A 17433-nucleotide genomic window follows, 5' to 3' on the forward strand; every position below is an offset into this window, starting at 1 on the left:
AAGCTGCAAAATCCAAGCAGATTCCAAATTGGCCAAGAACTGGGCGCCTCGGAACTTTGCCAGGTCACGTTTTTCCGTCTCGTATCGCTAGGAAGGTGCGAAGTCGCGAGGAGGGATGACAAGCCCTGGTCCGTAATGCAGGGGGAAGGACTGATCCAAGTCAAAATAACGTGAAAACCTGGAGATGGGAGCAGGATTGGCACCCAGCCACACACCAGCTGCTCCAAAAGGGAAGTTTCTCTGGATCTGCTGTATCTGCAAGCTCGGGCCATCAAGTAAATCACCGCTTCACACGAGGCACTGAAACGCTACACGCAGGTGTGGGAGTGCTAATAGGAAGACGTTAGATTCTGCGTTATTTCGAGCAAGTGATTAAACTCAAATACAAGGTCTAGCTATTACCAACCTATAAAACAAAACAAAACTCCACTCCATTTACAATCACATTTATAAACGCATTAAACATTAATACTGTTGTGTAAAAGGCTGCATATAAAAAATATATAAAAACAAAATAGGCGTGTTAGGACAAGAATACAAAACTAGAATACCTACAGATAATGCGGTTTTCTTGATCTTCATTTCAGAACAAGACTATTGCTTGAATATCCACGCGCCTCTAAGCTCACGCGTGCTCTGTAAGAGGCTGCTTCGGAGGAAGGAGAGGGTTGAGGGGTGGTTTGGTATGGAAATAGCAAAAACTACCCGTCAGATTCCCAAAGGCTTTGTACCTCTTCCCAGAGTGTCGTCATGGGAGTGGAAAAATAAACCAAAACAGGGGGAAAAAACAGAGGAGAAAGCTCAGAGCTGAATACTGCATCGAAGAAAGAAATCTGCCTTCAATTTATAGTCCTGCTGTGACACTGTTGGCTCTTCTAGGCTGTGTATTAGAGAAGTAGGAAGTGATACAAGAACTACCGTGAGCAAAGCCCTACTTCTTGGGCTGTGAATGTGAGCTGCAGGAACACAAGTGTCAGGAAGGGTATTTTTAATCTAAACATTTAGTACTAGTAAGTATACAAAGAGCAGGGAGCTATTCATTAAAAAAAATAGTGCATATAGAGATTCTCAACTCAGCAGTGTTTTGGTCCAACACTGTATTGGAAAGAAGGGATCCAGCTCTGGAGCTCCAGGAGCAGGAGCTTGCACTGGGGAATTAAAGAGAACAGATTTTGTTTAGCATTACTGTGCTTACCAAGCAGCTTGGATCAAACGATGGAAGCAGGGGGAAAACGCAGGTCTGTGCAGCATGCACGAGCTCCAAAGGATGGGAGCTTCCCAAAGAAGTGCTACATCTCCACCTAATACTGCCCATTACCCAGTACCCACGTGCAGCGGAGGGCTTTAGTGTTAATACTGAAAGGGCTTTAGTGTTAATACTGAAAGGCTGCATTTTTTAAATGCACTCTTTAAAGTGACAGAAGGGATTCTACCAGAAAGGAAGCGGGGGAGTAAATCTAGAAGGGAGTTTTCTTAAAAAAAAAAAAAAAAAAAGTATAAAAATCTGTACAGGCATTTTAAAAAAATCCTTTAAAATGTGCAAATGGGCCACGATTCTGGAAGAGGCATCGCATGCGCTGTGAAACGGGCCGGCCGGGGGCTAGTGGGCCGGGACGGACCGGCACGTGGGTGTCTAGCAGTTGGGGTGCAGGCTCCCCAGCTGGCCGGCCGCCAGCATCAGGATGTCCTTCTTCTCCTTATGGAAGCGCAGCTCCTTCCCGGCCAGGCGGGCTTCATCCAGCTCCCTCTCCGTGGACGCCAGCTCTCGGGACAGGGCCCCCGGGCTGCTCTGCTCCCGGTTGACCCAGTCCATGGCCATCTGGTTCCGGATGTCGTCGTCCAGGGCGCGGTGGGAGTAGTGAGCCAGCACCTCCTGGTGGCCGGGGACACGGGTGGGAGCTTAGGGGGGACGGGCGCGGGGGACGCGCGGCTCCTCGGCGCGCGCGCGGACTCACCTGCCGCGAGCACTGCCGCTCCCGCATGGCTTTGAGGCTGCCGTTCCAGTGCAGCAGCTGGAAAACCGTCATCAGCTCCTGCAAGGCAAGCGGCGGCTCAGCGCGGAGACGCCCGGACCGCGCGGAGACACCGGGACCGCGCGGAGACACCGGGACGGCCGCGCCGGCACGCGCCCCTTGGGGAGCAAGAGGGTGAGTTCGTTTCTAGCTACGGGTACACGGGCGGGAGAGAAAGGACTCTGCGCCAGCGGAGCTCCGTGATTCCAAGGATTTCAAGCCAGGAAGCACGGGCAAGGCCTGGCTCCCACCGCTGGCCAAAATCCACCCCACACATGCGAGCGCTCCGCAGGGGACAGAGGTGTCGATGCTTCGTTTTGCCCCCGGGATGTTGCTACCCTGCCTCAGGGCAACCTCAGAGCAACTCGGGACAGGGGACAGACCCCGGGACCCATGGGGGACAGCCCTGTGGCCCTTTTTTCCCCTCTCGAGGCCACCCAAATCCTGCCTCACAAGTGCCATGCCTGGTTAGGCTTCCCCAAATACAAACACTGCCACGGGAATATCCACAACGGAGTCGCCCTGTGTAAACAGGGCCAGTAACATAAACACTCGGGGCTTCCGCCACCGGCTACTTCCATTCAAGGGAACAAGCCAGGCGAGAAGGCGGCCGCGGCGCGGCCGGGCTCCGCTCCTCCTCCAGGCTCCAGCTCCTCGGGAATCGCTTTGTGCGATCGGCTGCTTGGAAGTCTGGATTCAGCGGAGCCCAGCGGGGAGCTCTAAGCTCCAGTCGAGCTCCGTGCGCTCCGAGCGCCGGCTGCCGCGGCCCCAGGTAAACACAGGGTGACCCGGAGGAGCAGCTTCCTCCCAAAGGCTGGAATAAAGCCCGGGAAAATCTCTGTTCTCAGTCATCTGTTCTGCACTAGCTCCTCCTGCTGCATTAGCCCAAACTGAGAAGCGCTGGAACAGCTTCCTATGGCAGTTGGTACTTCACATTTCACAGATGTTTTGGCATAACGAGACACAGACCGAGCCCGTTTCGGTGGGACGGGAAGACCCCCTGGCCCCTGCTGTGGTTTGAGGGCAGTAATCGAGACTCCTTGTTCTGCAAGGATGATGTTTGGACCAAAGATCTTCACCAGCTTTCCTAAGGAAAGCGGAGTCTTCCTCATCACATAGGGTCAGGGTAGGAGAAACACAAATGGAATAGCTCCGTGGAGGTCCCGAGGCAGGATAAGGGCTATAGTCCTGGACTGTCAACACCAATCCCCCTGTATTTATATTCCAAATGTAAAGCACTGCAGAGAGAGCTGAAAGAGCAACCCGAGCACCATATAATTAATGAAGTACCTGGAACTCCAGCATTGACTTGCCCTTGTTGGATTCCAGCATGAAGCGGAAGGCGCCAATCCCCGTGTTGGGATTATCGGCTTCCTCTCGATTGCCCTGCGGGAGATTCCACACGAGAGCTGCGATCCCGATTCCCGAGGCAAATTCCCTCTGTCTCCCCTCCAAACTGGCCTGGCCATGCAGGACTAGTTCAGCCTGGAGCGCTTGCTCCGTTCGCTCCCGCTTTCGTGGGGTAACAGGGCCATTTGAAATAGCTTTTTTCCTTGCAGCCCACTAAGGGAATTGCAAAGTTTTGTAATACTTTGAGTACCAAGAAGCGTTCGGGACTGTGTGGCAAGCGAACAAGAATTAGAGCAACCCCAACTCTCTGAAAAAGCCCATCACAAAGATTCCCAGAGAGCTTCTTTTCCCACCTTTTGAGTTTCCCTCAGCCAACCCAGCCCAAGAGCAGCCACGGTGGCATTGAAAAGCCTTACGTTGAAGGAGGCCAGGGCCTCCGAAACGCTCTTCTCGATGAACTCGTCCGTGATCCTCCGCGACGGATGCTCGTTGAAGACCGAGTTCATCAGCGCGATCTTGGCGGCGCTGCGACGAGCTTCAGCCTTGGTTGGGCAGAACTGAGGAGACAGAGGCACCGTCAGGGCGGAAAGGCAGCTCCAGAATCCCCCGGACACGCGGAACGCTGTTAAGTGGCAGGGAAAGCTGCACTCCCAGACAGCCTGAAGCCATTAGGAGCTGGTTTCAACCACAGCTATCCCAACCACGCTAAAACACCGAAATTCAACAGGCTGCTGAACTCAGCACATAGTATCTGGCCCGGGAAATGCCACCGATCAGATCGTCAACAACGCTCGTTCGCTCCAAACCAAAACGTAACCAAATTACTCCAGACACAGGGGCTGCTCTTCAGGACGGGGAGGCCGCTTAGCTGCCAGAATTGTTTCTTTTGGAAACGTCCCTCAAACCAAGACCAGAGGGTAACTGCCTAAAGCTGCTAGGGCGGAGGAATCCAAACCGCAGTCAGGACCCTCTGTGATTTTTGGACCTTAATCTTCTGGGTGAGGTGTTTGGGTTGGACACTTTCCTTTTAACAGGAGAGGGACAGAAACCATTCATCGAATGCTACAATTTGATTTCTAGATCCTTTTGGCAGCCAGAGATGACGCTCTGGGTCAGATCCAGGGCCCCTGCCCTGCTATTCTGTTAATTCCACCAAGTTGTCCAAGCTTCATCCTGCAAATGTACCGAATGGCTTGATCCCATGGAGGACAGTGAAGGATTAAAAACAGTCCTTCTAACACAGAGCAATCTTCCCTGATAACACGGATCTCATCTCGGCACTACTAGGATCTACATCAGTCACTTGCAGGGAACGCGGCACATTCACAGCCAGACTTCCAGGATTGCAGCAGGGTGGAGTTTTATAGCGGAAATTATGCACATTTATTAGCCAGCTTGAGCACACAGCCAGAGCCACATCCTCCTCACGCCTCAGTTTAGTGGAAAAATGTTTACTCTGTGCCCCCACAGAAAGACACGTGGGCTGGGAAAAGGAACTGCATGGGCAGCCAAGCGAGGGGGACACACGGAGGAGCAGGGGCGGCCGCCGAGCGAGCGATCCCACCTGGAAGCTCCCGAAGCAGCTGCCGCCCGGCAAGGTGACGTAGCAGACGTAGGGAGGGCTGTTGGACGGCACCATCTCGTACACCACGAGCGCCCCGTTCTTCAGGTCGGCTCCGCGCGACTGCTTCATCTGCCAGAACTCCTGGAGCGCCTCCACGACGTTCACTGCGGACACAGGGATGGAGCGGAGGTCAGAGGCAAAGAGAATCATAGAATCATGGAATGCTGAAGGTTGGAAGGGACCTCTAGGGATCATCCAGTGCAGCCCCCTGCACACGCAGGGTCACCTAGAGCACGTGGCACAGGGCTGCGGCCAAGCGGGTTTGAAGATCTCCAGAGAAGGAGACTCCACAACCTCTCTGGGCAGCCTGTTCCAGGGCTCTGGCACCCTCGCTGGGAAGGGATTTTTCCTTAAGTTCCTGGGGAACTTTTGGTGCTTCCGTTTGGGGCCGTTTCCTCTAGTTGTGTCGGTGGCCACCAGTGCAAAGAGGCCGCCCCATCCTCCTCACGGCCTCCCTTGAGGTACTTCTAGACACTGCTCAGGTCCCCTCTCAGCCTTCTCTTCTCCAGCTGAACAGGCCCAGCTCCCTCAGCCTCTCCTCACAGGGCAGATGTTCCAGGCCCCTCCTCATCCTCGGAGCCCTGCGCTGGCCTCTCTCCAGCAGCTCCACATCCCTCTTGTCCTGTGGAGCCCAGAACTGGACACAATCCTGCAGATGTGGCCTCAGCAGGGCTGAGCAGAGGGGCAGGATCCCCTCCCTCGAGGGGAAAAGCAGAAACAAGATAAGCTGGGCTGCTGCCCTCCGGATCATTCCCAAGGAGCAGCCACATCCAGGAAGGTGGAGCGGGTGCTGGTGCTTTACCCACGCAGGGAGCTCGGCCACGGCCGGCGCTCGGAACCGGCGGCTTCACGGGAAGCTGCACGTGCCCAGGCCAACCCAAACGCGTTCCTCCGCGGCAGACAGGACGGAAAAAGCCACCGAGTTACACAGCAGCACACAAGAGCTCCTCTCATTCCCAACGGATCCAGGGAGGAGCATTTAGATGGGCTCTTGGAGAAAAAAAAAAGGGGGGGAACAAGGCATTTTTCTTCTCCAAGAGGGCTCTCCACAGGTTTGCTCACCGGCCCCGTGTGCTTCTCAGCACGGATGTTCTTCTAGCATTTAAGATTAGAAAGACACTGTGAGGAAAGACAAATATAAAGGTCACTAAAGTCAATCAACTGCCCTGCCGGCACGATGCCTGCGGAAACCACCCGCCCTGAGCCTGAAACCCAGCGTGGGCACATGGAGCACCCCAAAGAGCTGGAAACAACACGATGGAGGCAGAAAAAAGTGACCTAGGGCGCGAGGCCGGGCAGCTCTGCTGCAGTTTGGGTGGGAGGATTTAGCTGCCACAGCGTGACTGGAGAACAGCACGGAGAGAATGGAAATAACTAATTGGAGACTCATGTCTGTGTCATTCAGAATGGGAAGATGTGTAACCAAACGGTGACTCACAGGCTAAAAATCAGCATGATTGTTTTTAGGCTGTTTTTTTCACCCCTTAGGAAACCAGAGCCTGGAACATTAACCTGCTTTGACTCAGAAAACCACAGTCCTTTCAAAAAAGGCTGTTTTTACCCAGGTGTCCAGCTTTTCTGGGGTGCTGAATTTGCTGTACGTGGTACGAGCACACGTCCAGCTCCAATAACCTCGGAGAGCAGCTCTGCTCCACACCATACGCAGCCTGTCAACGCAGAAGCCTCCTTGGCCGTCTGTTTGTAGCCAAATCCATGAGATTAAGCTGTTCTTGTTTGAATAAGCACGGAAGAACTAGAAACGCTGGCTAGACTAAGCCAGCTGTCCTGCGATTCCCTCACCTTGGAACACTGAATGTTTCGAGAAGGATTTTCCTTGATTTGTTCTAAGTTTACCTGCTCTTGCCTTTGCCAAGGGTTGGGAAAGAGGAATGAATCTCACGGCTTCTGGTGCTCCAGGTCCCATCAAACCTGCCCTAAGCTGCTCGCTGTGCTGCAGAGCTGGACCCAGGGCTGCAGGAAACCTCTGTCCTTGACTTTCCTCCAAGCCCTTCCCATCTCAGCCATCGCTTTGGAGCGAGGCAACCTGCAAAACACATCAGGGCAACTCCTTGCTAAGGCTAGAACATCTGTTAGAACGTCTCCGTGCTGGCATTTATTTGCTCTTTTTAAAGAGAAAATAAAACACAAACATTAAAGAAAAACCTTTGGACAGAGGTTGCCCACACAATGCTCCAGTTTGCAGGAAAATAATTAACTTGCATTTACTGCCTCTTGGGTGTTTCCGCCTAAAACGAAGCAAAGCTTCGGGCCAGTAGCCCCTTGCTCAGCTTTTTGCCATCTTTTCGAGGCCTTTGCTAACAAAGCGGGCACTTTGGGTTATTTTTAAGCATAGTTTCTTTTATTAAACACACAGGGGTGTCTTTTTGGTGAACGCTGGCAAAAGGCCATGCAGACACTCCCGGGGTCCTTGCCAGGGCTACAGGACACTGATACGGGCACCGGCTCCACATCCCGGCGGGCAGATTTCCCGACTGGCAGCAGCAATCCCCAAAGGGGGACAACGCTGGATTCCAGAACAGCCTCAGGGGACACTTGGCACCGCGGACGCCGCGGCACCGACCACACACAGGCAGCTGCGGAGAAAGCCGGGCTACGTCAGGCAGTGCAAATTCCCATGACAACCTCAGTCGCTCCAGAAAAAGAGACGTTAGAGCTCATGGAATGGTTGAGGTTGGAAGGGACCTCTAAGGATCATCCAGTGCAGCCCCCTGCACACGCAGGGTCACCTAGAGCACGTGGCACAGGGCTGCGGCCAAGCGGGTTTGAAGATCTCCAGAGAAGGAGACTCCACAACCTCTCTGGGCAGCCTGTTCCAGGGCTCTGGCACCCTCACTGGGAAGGGATTTTTCCTGAAGTTCCCGTGGAGCTTTTGGTGCTTCCATTTGGGGCCGTTTCCTCTAGTTGTGTCGGTGGCCACCAGTGCAAAGAGGCCGCCCCATCCTCCTCACGGCCTCCCTTGAGGTACTTCTAGACACTGCTCAGGTCCCCTCTCAGCCTTCTCTTCTCCAGCTGAACAGGCCCAGCTCCCTCAGCCTCTCCTCACAGGGCAGATGTTCCAGGCCCCTCCTCATCCTCGGAGCCCTGCGCTGGCCTCTCCCCAGCAGCTCCACATCCCTCTTGTGGAGGGTCCAGCCAGCTCAGCCTAATTAAGTCCAAGGAGGCGGTGTTAAGAGGGGGTTAACGAGGAGACGCTGTACACGGTGCACACACGCGGGGCCTTCGGGCCGGGACAAGGCTCCTTGTGTGCTCCACACCGGCCGCTTGTGACGGCGGCTCCTCCACGGGGGTCGCACGGCTGCGAAGAAGCCGAGAGAGGATTTCCGCAGCCCGCGAGCCCAGCTGCCACACGGGAGACGGTTGAACAAGACAAGAGTGAAATACCTCATTGAAACTCTTCAAACTCCTCCAGAACAATGTGCTTTTATAAGGGCGCTGAACAGCCACCGCGCCGCTCCGCAGGGTGCCAAGCGCCAGGCACCTTTGTGCGGGCTCTGGGAAAGGCAGAATCTCATTTGCCATTTGTTCTAGAGAGACTGGCTACGAAGGAAACAAAACAAAGCTGCTTATTCACCCGTCCTCCCATTTACTCAGCGTCACCAGCACAAAGCAGCAGCATCGGAGAGGCTGGAGATGCAAAGTTTGCCTTCCCCTTTTTGGGAGGCATCCTGAATCCCATTAAGCACGTGAGCGTTTCCAGAAAGCAGGAGCACCGGCTGCGGCCAAAGAGCCTTTCCATGGGATACAGGGCACGAAGGGCAGCACAGCCCCGGGACGGGGCAGGGTGCGGAGAGGAGGGACGGAGGGTTTGACAGCAAGAGGTGCTGGACAAGATTTGTGTCTCCATGCCCTCCGCAAGGCCTCGCTCAACAGGACACCCAGCGTTTAGAGACAGGTATGTTGATGCCTGCAAGCAGCACAGGTCGCTGGATGAAAGTCTGGATCGGCGTTTGCTGCGGGCTGCGCAGGGCAAGAAAGGGGTTTGCAGCCCGTATGCACAGGAGACGCCCTCCAAAGCGCCGTGTAATCCGCTCGGAGCTGCTCTTTCCAGGTGCTTAAGCAGCTTCTCCTCGGATTTGCCACACAAAGAGGGGGCGGCGAGCCGATGGGAGCCGGGACACGAAGCAGAGCCCGCTCTGACACCCAGCCCCATCCGTCTCCCGCTCCGGAGCGCGTTCCCCACGGCGCCCATCCGCTGCCGAGGCCGCGCGCGATGCACGGAGCGCAGCCGGGGCTCTTGGAGCCGCGGCTGGAAGTTGGGAATGCAAAACAGTCACAAACCATCTCCTTTCGGGCCAGGGGAGGATTCTTTCCTTCCCGGTGCCAGTAAAACACGCGCTTTAACCTTTTCTCGTGCTTCTGTACCTTTTCCCCCATAAGAGAGCAAGCAGGAATGTACAAAACCCCAGATGGGAGATAATACCCTTCACTTTCCCTTAACCAGCCGTTATCGCACGCTCATGTGTTGCGGGTACTGCACAAACACAGGATCTGCTCAGCTTTACACCTCTGCCATTCCCCTACCTTCGCCTTCCCTCAAGGCCTACGCTTGCAAGCACAAACAAACACCACATGCCCAAGTAGTTATCTAAAAACCATGGATATTCTGAAAACAGAAGTTGGCTTTTTTTGAGGGGGAGCGTTTTTTTTTTCCTTGGGAGTTTGGAGCTTTCTAAGAAAAGCAGACCCGTTCACACCTCTCAACGTGACCCCTGAAACTACCAGGCCTGGAACAGGGCTCGAAGACCCACAGGGAGGGAACAGGGGAGCAGGACCCTCGCCCGGCTCTGCCCCAGGGCGGCCTCGTACGGGAGAGGTGAAGGGGAGTGGGGATAGGGGAGCCCCGGGGACGGGACAAGCGGGGAACAGGCAGGACAAGGGCAGGGGACGAGGAGGGAACAAGGGGAGCCCCCAGGGAAGGGACGAGGGGGAAAGAGGGCAGGGGACGAGGGGAGGGAATAAGGGGGGATTAGGGGGAACAAGGGCAGGGAACAAGGGCAGGGGACGAGGGGAATCCTCAGGGAAGGGACGAGGAGGCACGAGGGGGAACAAGGGGAGGGAATAAGGGGGGATTAGGGGGAACAAGGGCAGGGAACACGGGGGGACAAAGGGAATCCCCAGGAAAGGGACGAGGGGGCACAAGGGGGAACAAGGGGAGGGAATAAAGGAAGATTAGGGAAGACAGGGGCAGGGGACAAGGGGAATCCCCAGGGAAGAGACGAGGGGGCACGAGGACAGGGGACGAGGGGGGAACTAGGGAAGGGACAAGGGGGCACGAGGGGGAACAAGGGCAGGGAACAAGGGGGGATTAGGGGGAACAAGGGCAGGGAACAAGGGGGGACAAAGGGAATCCCCAGGAAAGGGACGAGGGGGCACGAAGGGGAACAAGGAGAGGGAATAAGGGAGGATTAGGGGAGACGAGGGCAGGGGACGAGGGGGGGACAAGGACGGCGGGACACGCGAGGGGGCGCCCCCGCTCGGGCCGCGCTCACCGCGGCCGTAGCCCTGCGTGTGCTTGGCGAAGCTCCGCACCACGGCCTCCACGGCCTCGCGCAGCACGGCGGGCGGCCCGGCGGGCGGCGGCGGCAGCGCGGGGCCCTGCAGTCCCAGCGGCGGCGGCGGAGGCGGCAGCAGCCCCAGGCCCAGCGCGGCGGTGGCGGCGGGCGGCGGCGGCGCGGGGGGCGGCGGCGGGGCCGCGGCGATGGCGGCGGCAGGGCCGCCCGTGACGCCCGGGCGCAGCGCGCGCAGGGTCCCCGCGCCCGCCGGCAGCCGCTGCGCTCGCACCGACTCCATCGTCGCCGCCGCCCCGAGCCCCGGCCCCGCCGCCGCACAGCGCCGCGCCCGCCAATCAGCGCCGCGATTACCTCAGGGAGCGGGCGGGACCACGCGGGGACGCCGCCAATGGGAGCGTGGCAACACCGGGGGGGGCGGGGCGGCGGGCAGCCCGCCAATGGCACGGCAGGGATGAGGCGAGGTGGGCGGGCGGCGGAGGGGAGTCGACCAGTCAGAGCTCGGTAGCGGGAGGGCTCAGTAGGCGTGGTGAGGGGCAGAGCCGGGGGCCGGGCTTGGCTGGGGTTCTGTCCAATCACACAGCAGGGCTGGTGATAATGACTGGCGAAAGAGCGAATCAAGTGCAAAATAGCAGGGCAGGGGCGGAGCCTCAGCCCAGCGGATGAGTTGCGATTTTATTGGCCAACAGAAAGGGGGGGGAACGCCACGCAGGCCAATAAGAGAGCTCCTCGCCGGGTTGGAGGCGGAGCCTGCAACAGCTGTCCGTTCTTGGCCCCTGTTTTGATGCCAAGGGGCGTGGCCTGGCGCGCCCAGCCAATAGGAGCCGAGCAGCCACGGGGCCCGTTACATGGGGTTTCTCGCGGGGGCTGCTGGGAGGGCGGTCAAGTGCAAGGCAGGCCGGGAAGGCGGCGGGAGGGCCTGGCCGTCTAGTGTGACCCGAGCCCGCTTCCCCCGCTGCTCCCGCCGCTCCCGGGCGCCTCCGCTCCCGGCGGGACGCGCAGCGGGAGCGCCTCAGGGACCCCGCGCGCCGCTGCTGCCCCGCGCGCCCGTAGCCACCTTCCCGGGCGTGACCCTCGGCGGCTTCCGTGGCGCAGCCGGAAGTGGCGGCGCCGCCGGCTGCGGGCCGAGCGGCGCCATGGAGACCTGGGTGCGCTTCAGCGCGCAGAGCCAGGCCCGGGAGCGCGCGCTCAGGTGCGGCGGGCGGGGCGGGACGGGGACGAGACGGGGATGGGGACGGGAGAGGGATGGGAGGGACCGGGACGGGGCGGGGACCGGGTTGGGGTCGGACGGGGACGGGGACGGTACGGGGATGGGGATGGGATGGGGCTGTGGCTGGGGATGGAGACGGGGACTGGTTTGAGGCCGGATGGGGATGGGACGGGGACCTGGATGGGGATGGGGATAGGGACGAGACGGGGACGGACGGTATGGGGATGAGACGGGGACGAGATGGGAACGGACGGGATGGGGATGAGGATGGCACGGGAATGGGGATGGGACGAGGACCTGGTTGGGGATGGGGATGGGGTGGGGGCCGGATGGGAATGGGACGGGGACCTGGGTGGGGATGGGGACAGGGACGAGACGGGAACAGATGGGACGGGGATGAGATGGGAAAAGACAGGACAGGGATGGGGACGAGATGGGGATGGGGACGGGAATGGGGATGGGGACAGGACAGGATGGGAAGATGATGGGAGTGTGTGACACAGGGCGGGCATGGGGACAGAACGGGGATGGGAGGGACGGGGATGGGGATGGGATGGGGACAGGACAGGATGAGAGGGCGATGGGAGTGTCTGGGACAGGGCAGGGACAGGGACAGAATGGGGATGGGAGGGACGGGGATGGGGACGGGATGGGATGGGATGGGGACAGGACGGCCGGGCCGGGGCTCAGGCCGCGCCGGGCCCCGCAGGGCCGCGCAGTACGCGTGTGCGCTGGCGGGCGCCGCGCTGCGGAGGAGCGGGGCAGGCGGCGGCGCCCTGGGCCCCCTGCGGCAGCTCGAGGCCCATCTGAGCCTGGGCCGCAAGCGTGAGTGTCCCAGGGTGTCCCCTGGGTTGTCCCCCTCCCGGGAGGGCCCCTGCGTGTCCCCACCGTGCGGGTCCCCCCCGCTGCGTGTCCCCAGCTTGTGTCCCCTACGGGTCCCCTTGCTTTCCTGTATGTATCCCCTGCTTGTCCCCATAGTGTGGGTCCCCTGGGTGTCCCCTGCGCGTCCCAGGTGTGTGTGTCCCTGGTGCAGGTGCCACGTGTGTAAACCCCATGCGGGTTCCCTCCCTGCAAGTCCCTTGGGTGTCCCCTCGCTCCCTGCCCGTTCCTGCTCCCCGTCCTCATGATGCCACCCGCTGTCCCTGCTCCCTGTTGTCCCCGCTCCGTGCTCCCTGCCCGTCCCCATGGTGCTCCCCGCCGTCCTCATCCTCTGCCCGTCCCCATGGTGCTCCCCGCCGTCCCTGTTCCCTGCCCATTCCCTGCCCGTCCCCTGCCCGTCCCCATGGTGCTCCCCACTGTCCCCGTCCCCTGCCTGTCCCCTGCCTGTCCCCATGGTTCTCCCTGCCGTCCCCGTCCCCTGCCCGTCCCCATGGTGCTCCCCACTGTCCCCGTCCCCTGCCTGTCCCCATGGTTCTCCCTGCCGTCCCCGTCCCCTGCCTGTCCCCATGGTGCTCCCCTCTGTCCCTGTCCCCTGCCCGTCCCCTGCTGTCCCCGCTCCATCCTCCCTGCCCGTCCCCATGGTGCTCCCCTCTGTCCCTGTCCCCTGCCCGTCCCCGTGGTGCTCCCCGCTGTCCCTGTTCCCTGCCCGTCCCCTGCTGTCCCCGTGGTGCTCCCCGCTGTCCTCGTCCTCTGCCCGTCCCCATGATGCTCCCCGCCGTCCCTGTTCCCTGCTCATTCCCTGCCCGTCCCCTGCCCGTCCCCATGGTGCTCCCCGCTGTCCCCGTCCCCTGCCCGTCCCCGTGGTGCTCCCTGCCCGTCCCCGTGGTGCTCCCCGCCGTTCCCTGCCCATTCCCTGCCCGTCCCCATGATGCTCCCTGCCGTCCCCGTGGCGCTCCCCGCCGTCCCCGTCCCCTGCCCGTCCCCGCGGCGCTGACGCGGCCCGTCCCGCAGTGCTGCGCCTGGGCAGCTCGGCCGAGGCTCTGGAGGCGGCTCAACGGGCCATCCACCTCTCGGACGTGGTGCTGCGCTTCTGCGTCACCCTGGGCCACCTCAACAGGGCCATGTACCTGGCCTGTGACAACGTGCTCTGGGCGGGCAAGGCCGGCCTCGTCCCCACGCTGGACCAGGAGAAGTGGAGCCAGCGCTCGTTCAGGTGCGGCGGCCGCTCCGCTCCCGGTTTGCGGAGCGTCGCGGGAGCAGCCGGAGCGGTTGTCGGGATCCCCCCCGCTCCTCCCCTTTTCTCCCCCTTTCCAGGTGTTCCCTCCCTGTTTTCTGTGTGTTCTCTCGCTGTTTTCCAGGTGTTCCCTCCTGCCTTCCACGTGTTCCCTCCCCCTTCCCAGATGTTCCCTCCTGCCCTCCATGTGTTCTCCCCCTTTCCAGGTGTTCCCTTTTCCAGGTGTTCCCTCTTGTCTTCCATATGTTCTTTCCCCCTTTCCAGCTGTTCCTTCTCGCCTTCCATGTGTTGCACCCTTTCCGGATGTTTCCTCACTCCCCATTGTCCAGCTGTTCCCTCCTCCCTTTCTCCAGATGTTCCCCCTTCCAGATGTTCCCTCTTGTCTTCCATACGTTCCTTCCCCCTTTCCAGCTGTTCCCTCCCATCTTCCATGTGTCTCCTCCCCATTTCCACGTTTCCTCCCTCCCTCCCCATCCTCCACCTGTTCCCTCCCCATCCTCCAGGTGTTCCCTTCCCAGATGTTTCCTCATCCTCCAGGTTTTCCTCTCTCCAGGTGTTCCCTCCCTATCCTCCAGGTTTTCCTCTCTCCAGCTGTTCCCTCGCCATCCTCCAGCTGTTCCCTCTCCAGGTGTTCCCTCTCCAGCTGTTCCCTCCCCGTCCTCCAGGTGTTCCCTCTCCAGGTGTTCCCTTCCCAGATGTTTCCTCCCCATCCTCCAGGTTTTCCTTCCTCCCCATCCTCCAGGTGTTCCCTTCCCAGATGTTCCCTCCCCGTCCTCCAGGTGTTCCCTCTCCAGGTGTTCCCTTCCCAGATGTTTCCTCCCCATCCTCCAGGTTTTTCTTCCTCCCCATCCTCCAGGTGTTCCCTTCCCAGATGTTTCCTCCCTATCCTCCAGGTTTTCCTTCCTCCCCATCCTCCAGGTGTTCCCTCTCCAGCCGTTCCCTCCCCATCCTCCAGGTGTTCCCTCTCCAGCCGTTCCCTCCCCATCCTCCAGGTGTTCCCTCTCCAGGTGTTCCCTTCCCGGATGTTTCCTCCTCATCCTCCAGGTTTTCCTCTCTCCAGCTGTTCCCTCCCCATCCTCCAGGTGTTCCCTCTCCAGGTGTTCCCTTCCCAGATGTTCCCTCCCCATCCTCCAGGTGTTCCCTCTCCAGGTGTTCCCTTCCCAGATGTTCCCTCCCTATCCTCCAGCTGTTCCCTCTCCAGGTGTTCCCTCCCCAGCCGTTCCCTCCCCGTCCTCCAGGTGTTCCCTCTCCAGGTGTTCCCCATCCTCCAGGTGTTCCCCCTCCAGGTGTTCCCCCTCCAGCTGTTCCCCCTCCAGCTGTTCCCTCCCGGCGTTCCTCCCCTCTCTCCCAGGTATTACCTCTTCGCCCTCATCGTGAACCTGAGCCGCGACGCCTACGAGCTGCGGCTGCTGCTGGAGCGCGAGGCGGGCGGGCGGCGCGCGCAGGGCGGCCCGGCCCGCGGGCTGCGGCGCCTGGCGCTGCGGCTGCAGCTGCAGCTGCGCCTGCTGGCCCGCGTCCTGCGCAACAACCCGCCGCTGCTGCTCGACCTGCTCAAGAACTGCTGCGACCTCTTCATCCCGCTCGACCGCCTCGGGCTCTACCGCAGCGGCGCCGGCTTCGTGGGGCTCTGCGGCCTCACCTCCTCCGTGCTCTCCATCCTCACCATCCTCCACCCCTGGCTCAAGCTGAAGCCCTAGGAGGCTCAAGCTGAAGCCCTAGGAGGCTCCGGCCTCCGCCGCGGAGGACGTTACTCGGCCGACCCGGATCCGCTTCCTCGGTGCCTGCGGAGCCCCCGCGGGGGTGGGACCCTCTCCCTCTGTCTCCAGAGGATCCCTCGGACCGGAGGGAGCTTTTGCTGCTGCCCTCCCCGGGGCTGGAAAAAGGGACAACGGGCGCCTCTTCCGGACGGCTGCGGACGTCCCTTTTCGGGGCTTCTTGGCGCCGTGGGCTGCCGGGCTGAGCCGTGATTCCCTGTGATGAGTTTTCCTGCCGCTCCGAGCTGGCGCCGGCGGGAGCTGATGGCTTCCCCAGCCCTGCGGCCTCGGGTCCAGCTTGGAAGAGCCTCGCGGATGAGCGGCAGCTCCGACCCTGTCCCGCTGCCCATGGCTCTGCCGAGGCTCCGAGGTCCCGCTCTCCTACGGATCAGCGCTCCCGGGGGTCTGTTCCGAGGTTCCGAGGTCCCGCTCTCCTACGGATCAGCGCTCCCGGGGGTCTGTTCCGAGGTTCCGAGGTCCCGCTCTCCTACGGATCAGCGCTCCCGGGGGTCTGTTCCGAGGCTCCGAGGTCCCGCTCTCCTACGGATCAGCGCTCCCGGGGGTCTGTTCCGAGGTCCCGCTCTCCCACGGATCAGCGCTCCCGGGGGTCTCTTCCCGGCCCCGCGGCGGGTTGACGTTTTAGAGCAATATTTTAACCTTGGTGGGGAGCGGGGCGCAGCGGGAGCCTTCCCGGCTCCTCGTGGCTCCCGCGGAATCCTGTAAACGGGTCCCTGTGCGGATCCCGGCTTGCGGAGCCGGCGATTAAAGCCGAGTTGCCGGGATGTGTCCATGTTCCCACCCTACAATGCGCTCCTGGATGTGTCGGAGCTCTCATCCCACTGGGAAGGGCCGTCCAGGGGCTCCCGGGAGCGGGAATGCGGCTCCTCTCACGGGCAGAGCTGCCGGCACCGCTCCTGCCATCGGCTTCCATCCGAAAGGGCCCAACCAGGAGATCCCCCAGGAGATCCCTGGCACCGCGGGGCGCTCCTGGCACCGGGTGGGACCCCCAGCTCATCCCGGCGCTCCGCTCGTCTCATCGGGGCTCGGGCGCTTCCCCATCTGTTTTTCTCCTCAAGTTTCCAGTTTCTTCTCTCTCTGTCACGGAATCGCCAGACTTTTCTGTCCCTCGGCACCAGGGATGTTTCCAAGCCAAACGTTCTGGGCTTCCCATCTGCGCAAAAACTCAAGTTCTGGGGAGAAAACAACAAAAGGAGCAGCAAGAAGCTGAGTCTCGCGTTGCACAAGTGTCCTGGGGCCAGGATGCGCCGGCCGCCCGGATCCGGGGACACTGAGGGGACATGGGGCTGGGGGCGGTTTTGTTTGCTGGTCCCCAAGCCCGAGGCCAGGTCCCCAAGATCCAATGGGATGTGGTCCCAAATCCCCCTGGGGCCGGTACCCCAAATCCCCCAGGACAAGGTCCTCAAAACTCCCTGGGACCCCAAATGCCCCGGGATCCGCTCCCCAAATCCCCTGGGATCCTGTCCCTGCAGGCTCCATCCCGGTGGCTCGCGCCGCATTGGGGAATTCCTGCCGTTTTGGCCCGTTTTGGCCACCCCGATGTCCCCGCGGTGTCCGGGAGGTGGCGGTGTCGCCCCGCGGACGTGTCGCATCCCCGGGACGGGGGACTTGGCCCCCCGGCCAGCGCTGGGGGTCGGGACGGTGACAACGGCCACCAGCGCCGCGGGGTCGCCCCGGATTCCCTGCGGTCCCCAAGGCGACGAGTTAACCCAAGGGGGCCCAGGCGTCCGGGACAGCGGCTTTTCCTCCGGAAAAAGCGGGGAAAAAAGTTTTGGAGGTGTCGCTGGGGGTTGGTGGCCCCAAAAGGGTGTCGGGGGGTTTTCG

General features: G+C 60.6%; 2 protein-coding genes across 2 annotated transcripts; one reads left to right on the plus strand and one right to left on the minus strand.

Moving 5' to 3' along the window:
• Nucleotides 1–1616: 1616 nt before the first annotated feature.
• Nucleotides 1617–10797, minus strand: LIX1L (limb and CNS expressed 1 like). The gene is made up of 6 exons (XM_088537311.1): nucleotides 10497–10797; nucleotides 4927–5090; nucleotides 3779–3919; nucleotides 3303–3398; nucleotides 1956–2033; nucleotides 1617–1873 (listed from the first exon to the last, which is right to left on the minus strand). Exons 1-6 carry the CDS (start codon nucleotides 10795–10797, stop codon nucleotides 1634–1636), a joined length of 1020 nt encoding a protein of 339 aa, XP_088393437.1. The 3' UTR covers nucleotides 1617–1633.
• Nucleotides 10798–11580: 783 nt separating this feature from the next.
• PEX11B (peroxisomal biogenesis factor 11 beta) lies at nucleotides 11581–15534 on the plus strand. The gene is made up of 4 exons (XM_088537313.1): nucleotides 11581–11706; nucleotides 12434–12549; nucleotides 13615–13816; nucleotides 15189–15534. The coding sequence occupies exons 1-4, from the start codon at nucleotides 11651–11653 to the stop codon at nucleotides 15532–15534; spliced, it is 720 nt and encodes a 239-aa protein (XP_088393439.1). The 5' UTR covers nucleotides 11581–11650.
• The last annotated feature ends 1899 nt before the right edge of the window (nucleotides 15535–17433 follow it).

Source organism: Tinamus guttatus, unplaced genomic scaffold (assembly GCF_059628265.1).
Source record: "Tinamus guttatus ecotype Peru unplaced genomic scaffold, ASM5962826v1 Tinamus_guttatus_pri_ptg000744l, whole genome shotgun sequence".
Classification (NCBI taxonomy): domain Eukaryota; kingdom Metazoa; phylum Chordata; class Aves; order Tinamiformes; family Tinamidae; genus Tinamus; species Tinamus guttatus.

What these genes read in the sequence shown, in the direction of transcription:
- LIX1L (XM_088537311.1), bottom strand. Translation starts at nt 10,797, where the DNA reads ATGGAGTCGGTGCGAGCGCAGCGGCTGCCGGCGGGCGCGGGGACCCTG. An exon ending in CACGCAGGGCTACGGCCGCG is followed by an intron (nt 5,091 to 10,496) that starts GTGAGCGCGGCC and finishes CTGTGTCCGCAG; the next exon opens with TGAACGTCGTGGAGGCGCTC. An exon ending in AGTCAATGCTGGAGTTCCAG is followed by an intron (nt 2,034 to 3,302) that starts GTACTTCATTAA and finishes CTTGCCTTGCAG; the next exon opens with GAGCTGATGACGGTTTTCCA.
- PEX11B (XM_088537313.1), top strand. Translation starts at nt 11,651, where the DNA reads ATGGAGACCTGGGTGCGCTTCAGCGCGCAGAGCCAGGCCCGGGAGCGC. An exon ending in GCCCGGGAGCGCGCGCTCAG is followed by an intron (nt 11,707 to 12,433) that starts GTGCGGCGGGCG and finishes CGGGCCCCGCAG; the next exon opens with GGCCGCGCAGTACGCGTGTG. An exon ending in TGGAGCCAGCGCTCGTTCAG is followed by an intron (nt 13,817 to 15,188) that starts GTGCGGCGGCCG and finishes CCTCTCTCCCAG; the next exon opens with GTATTACCTCTTCGCCCTCA.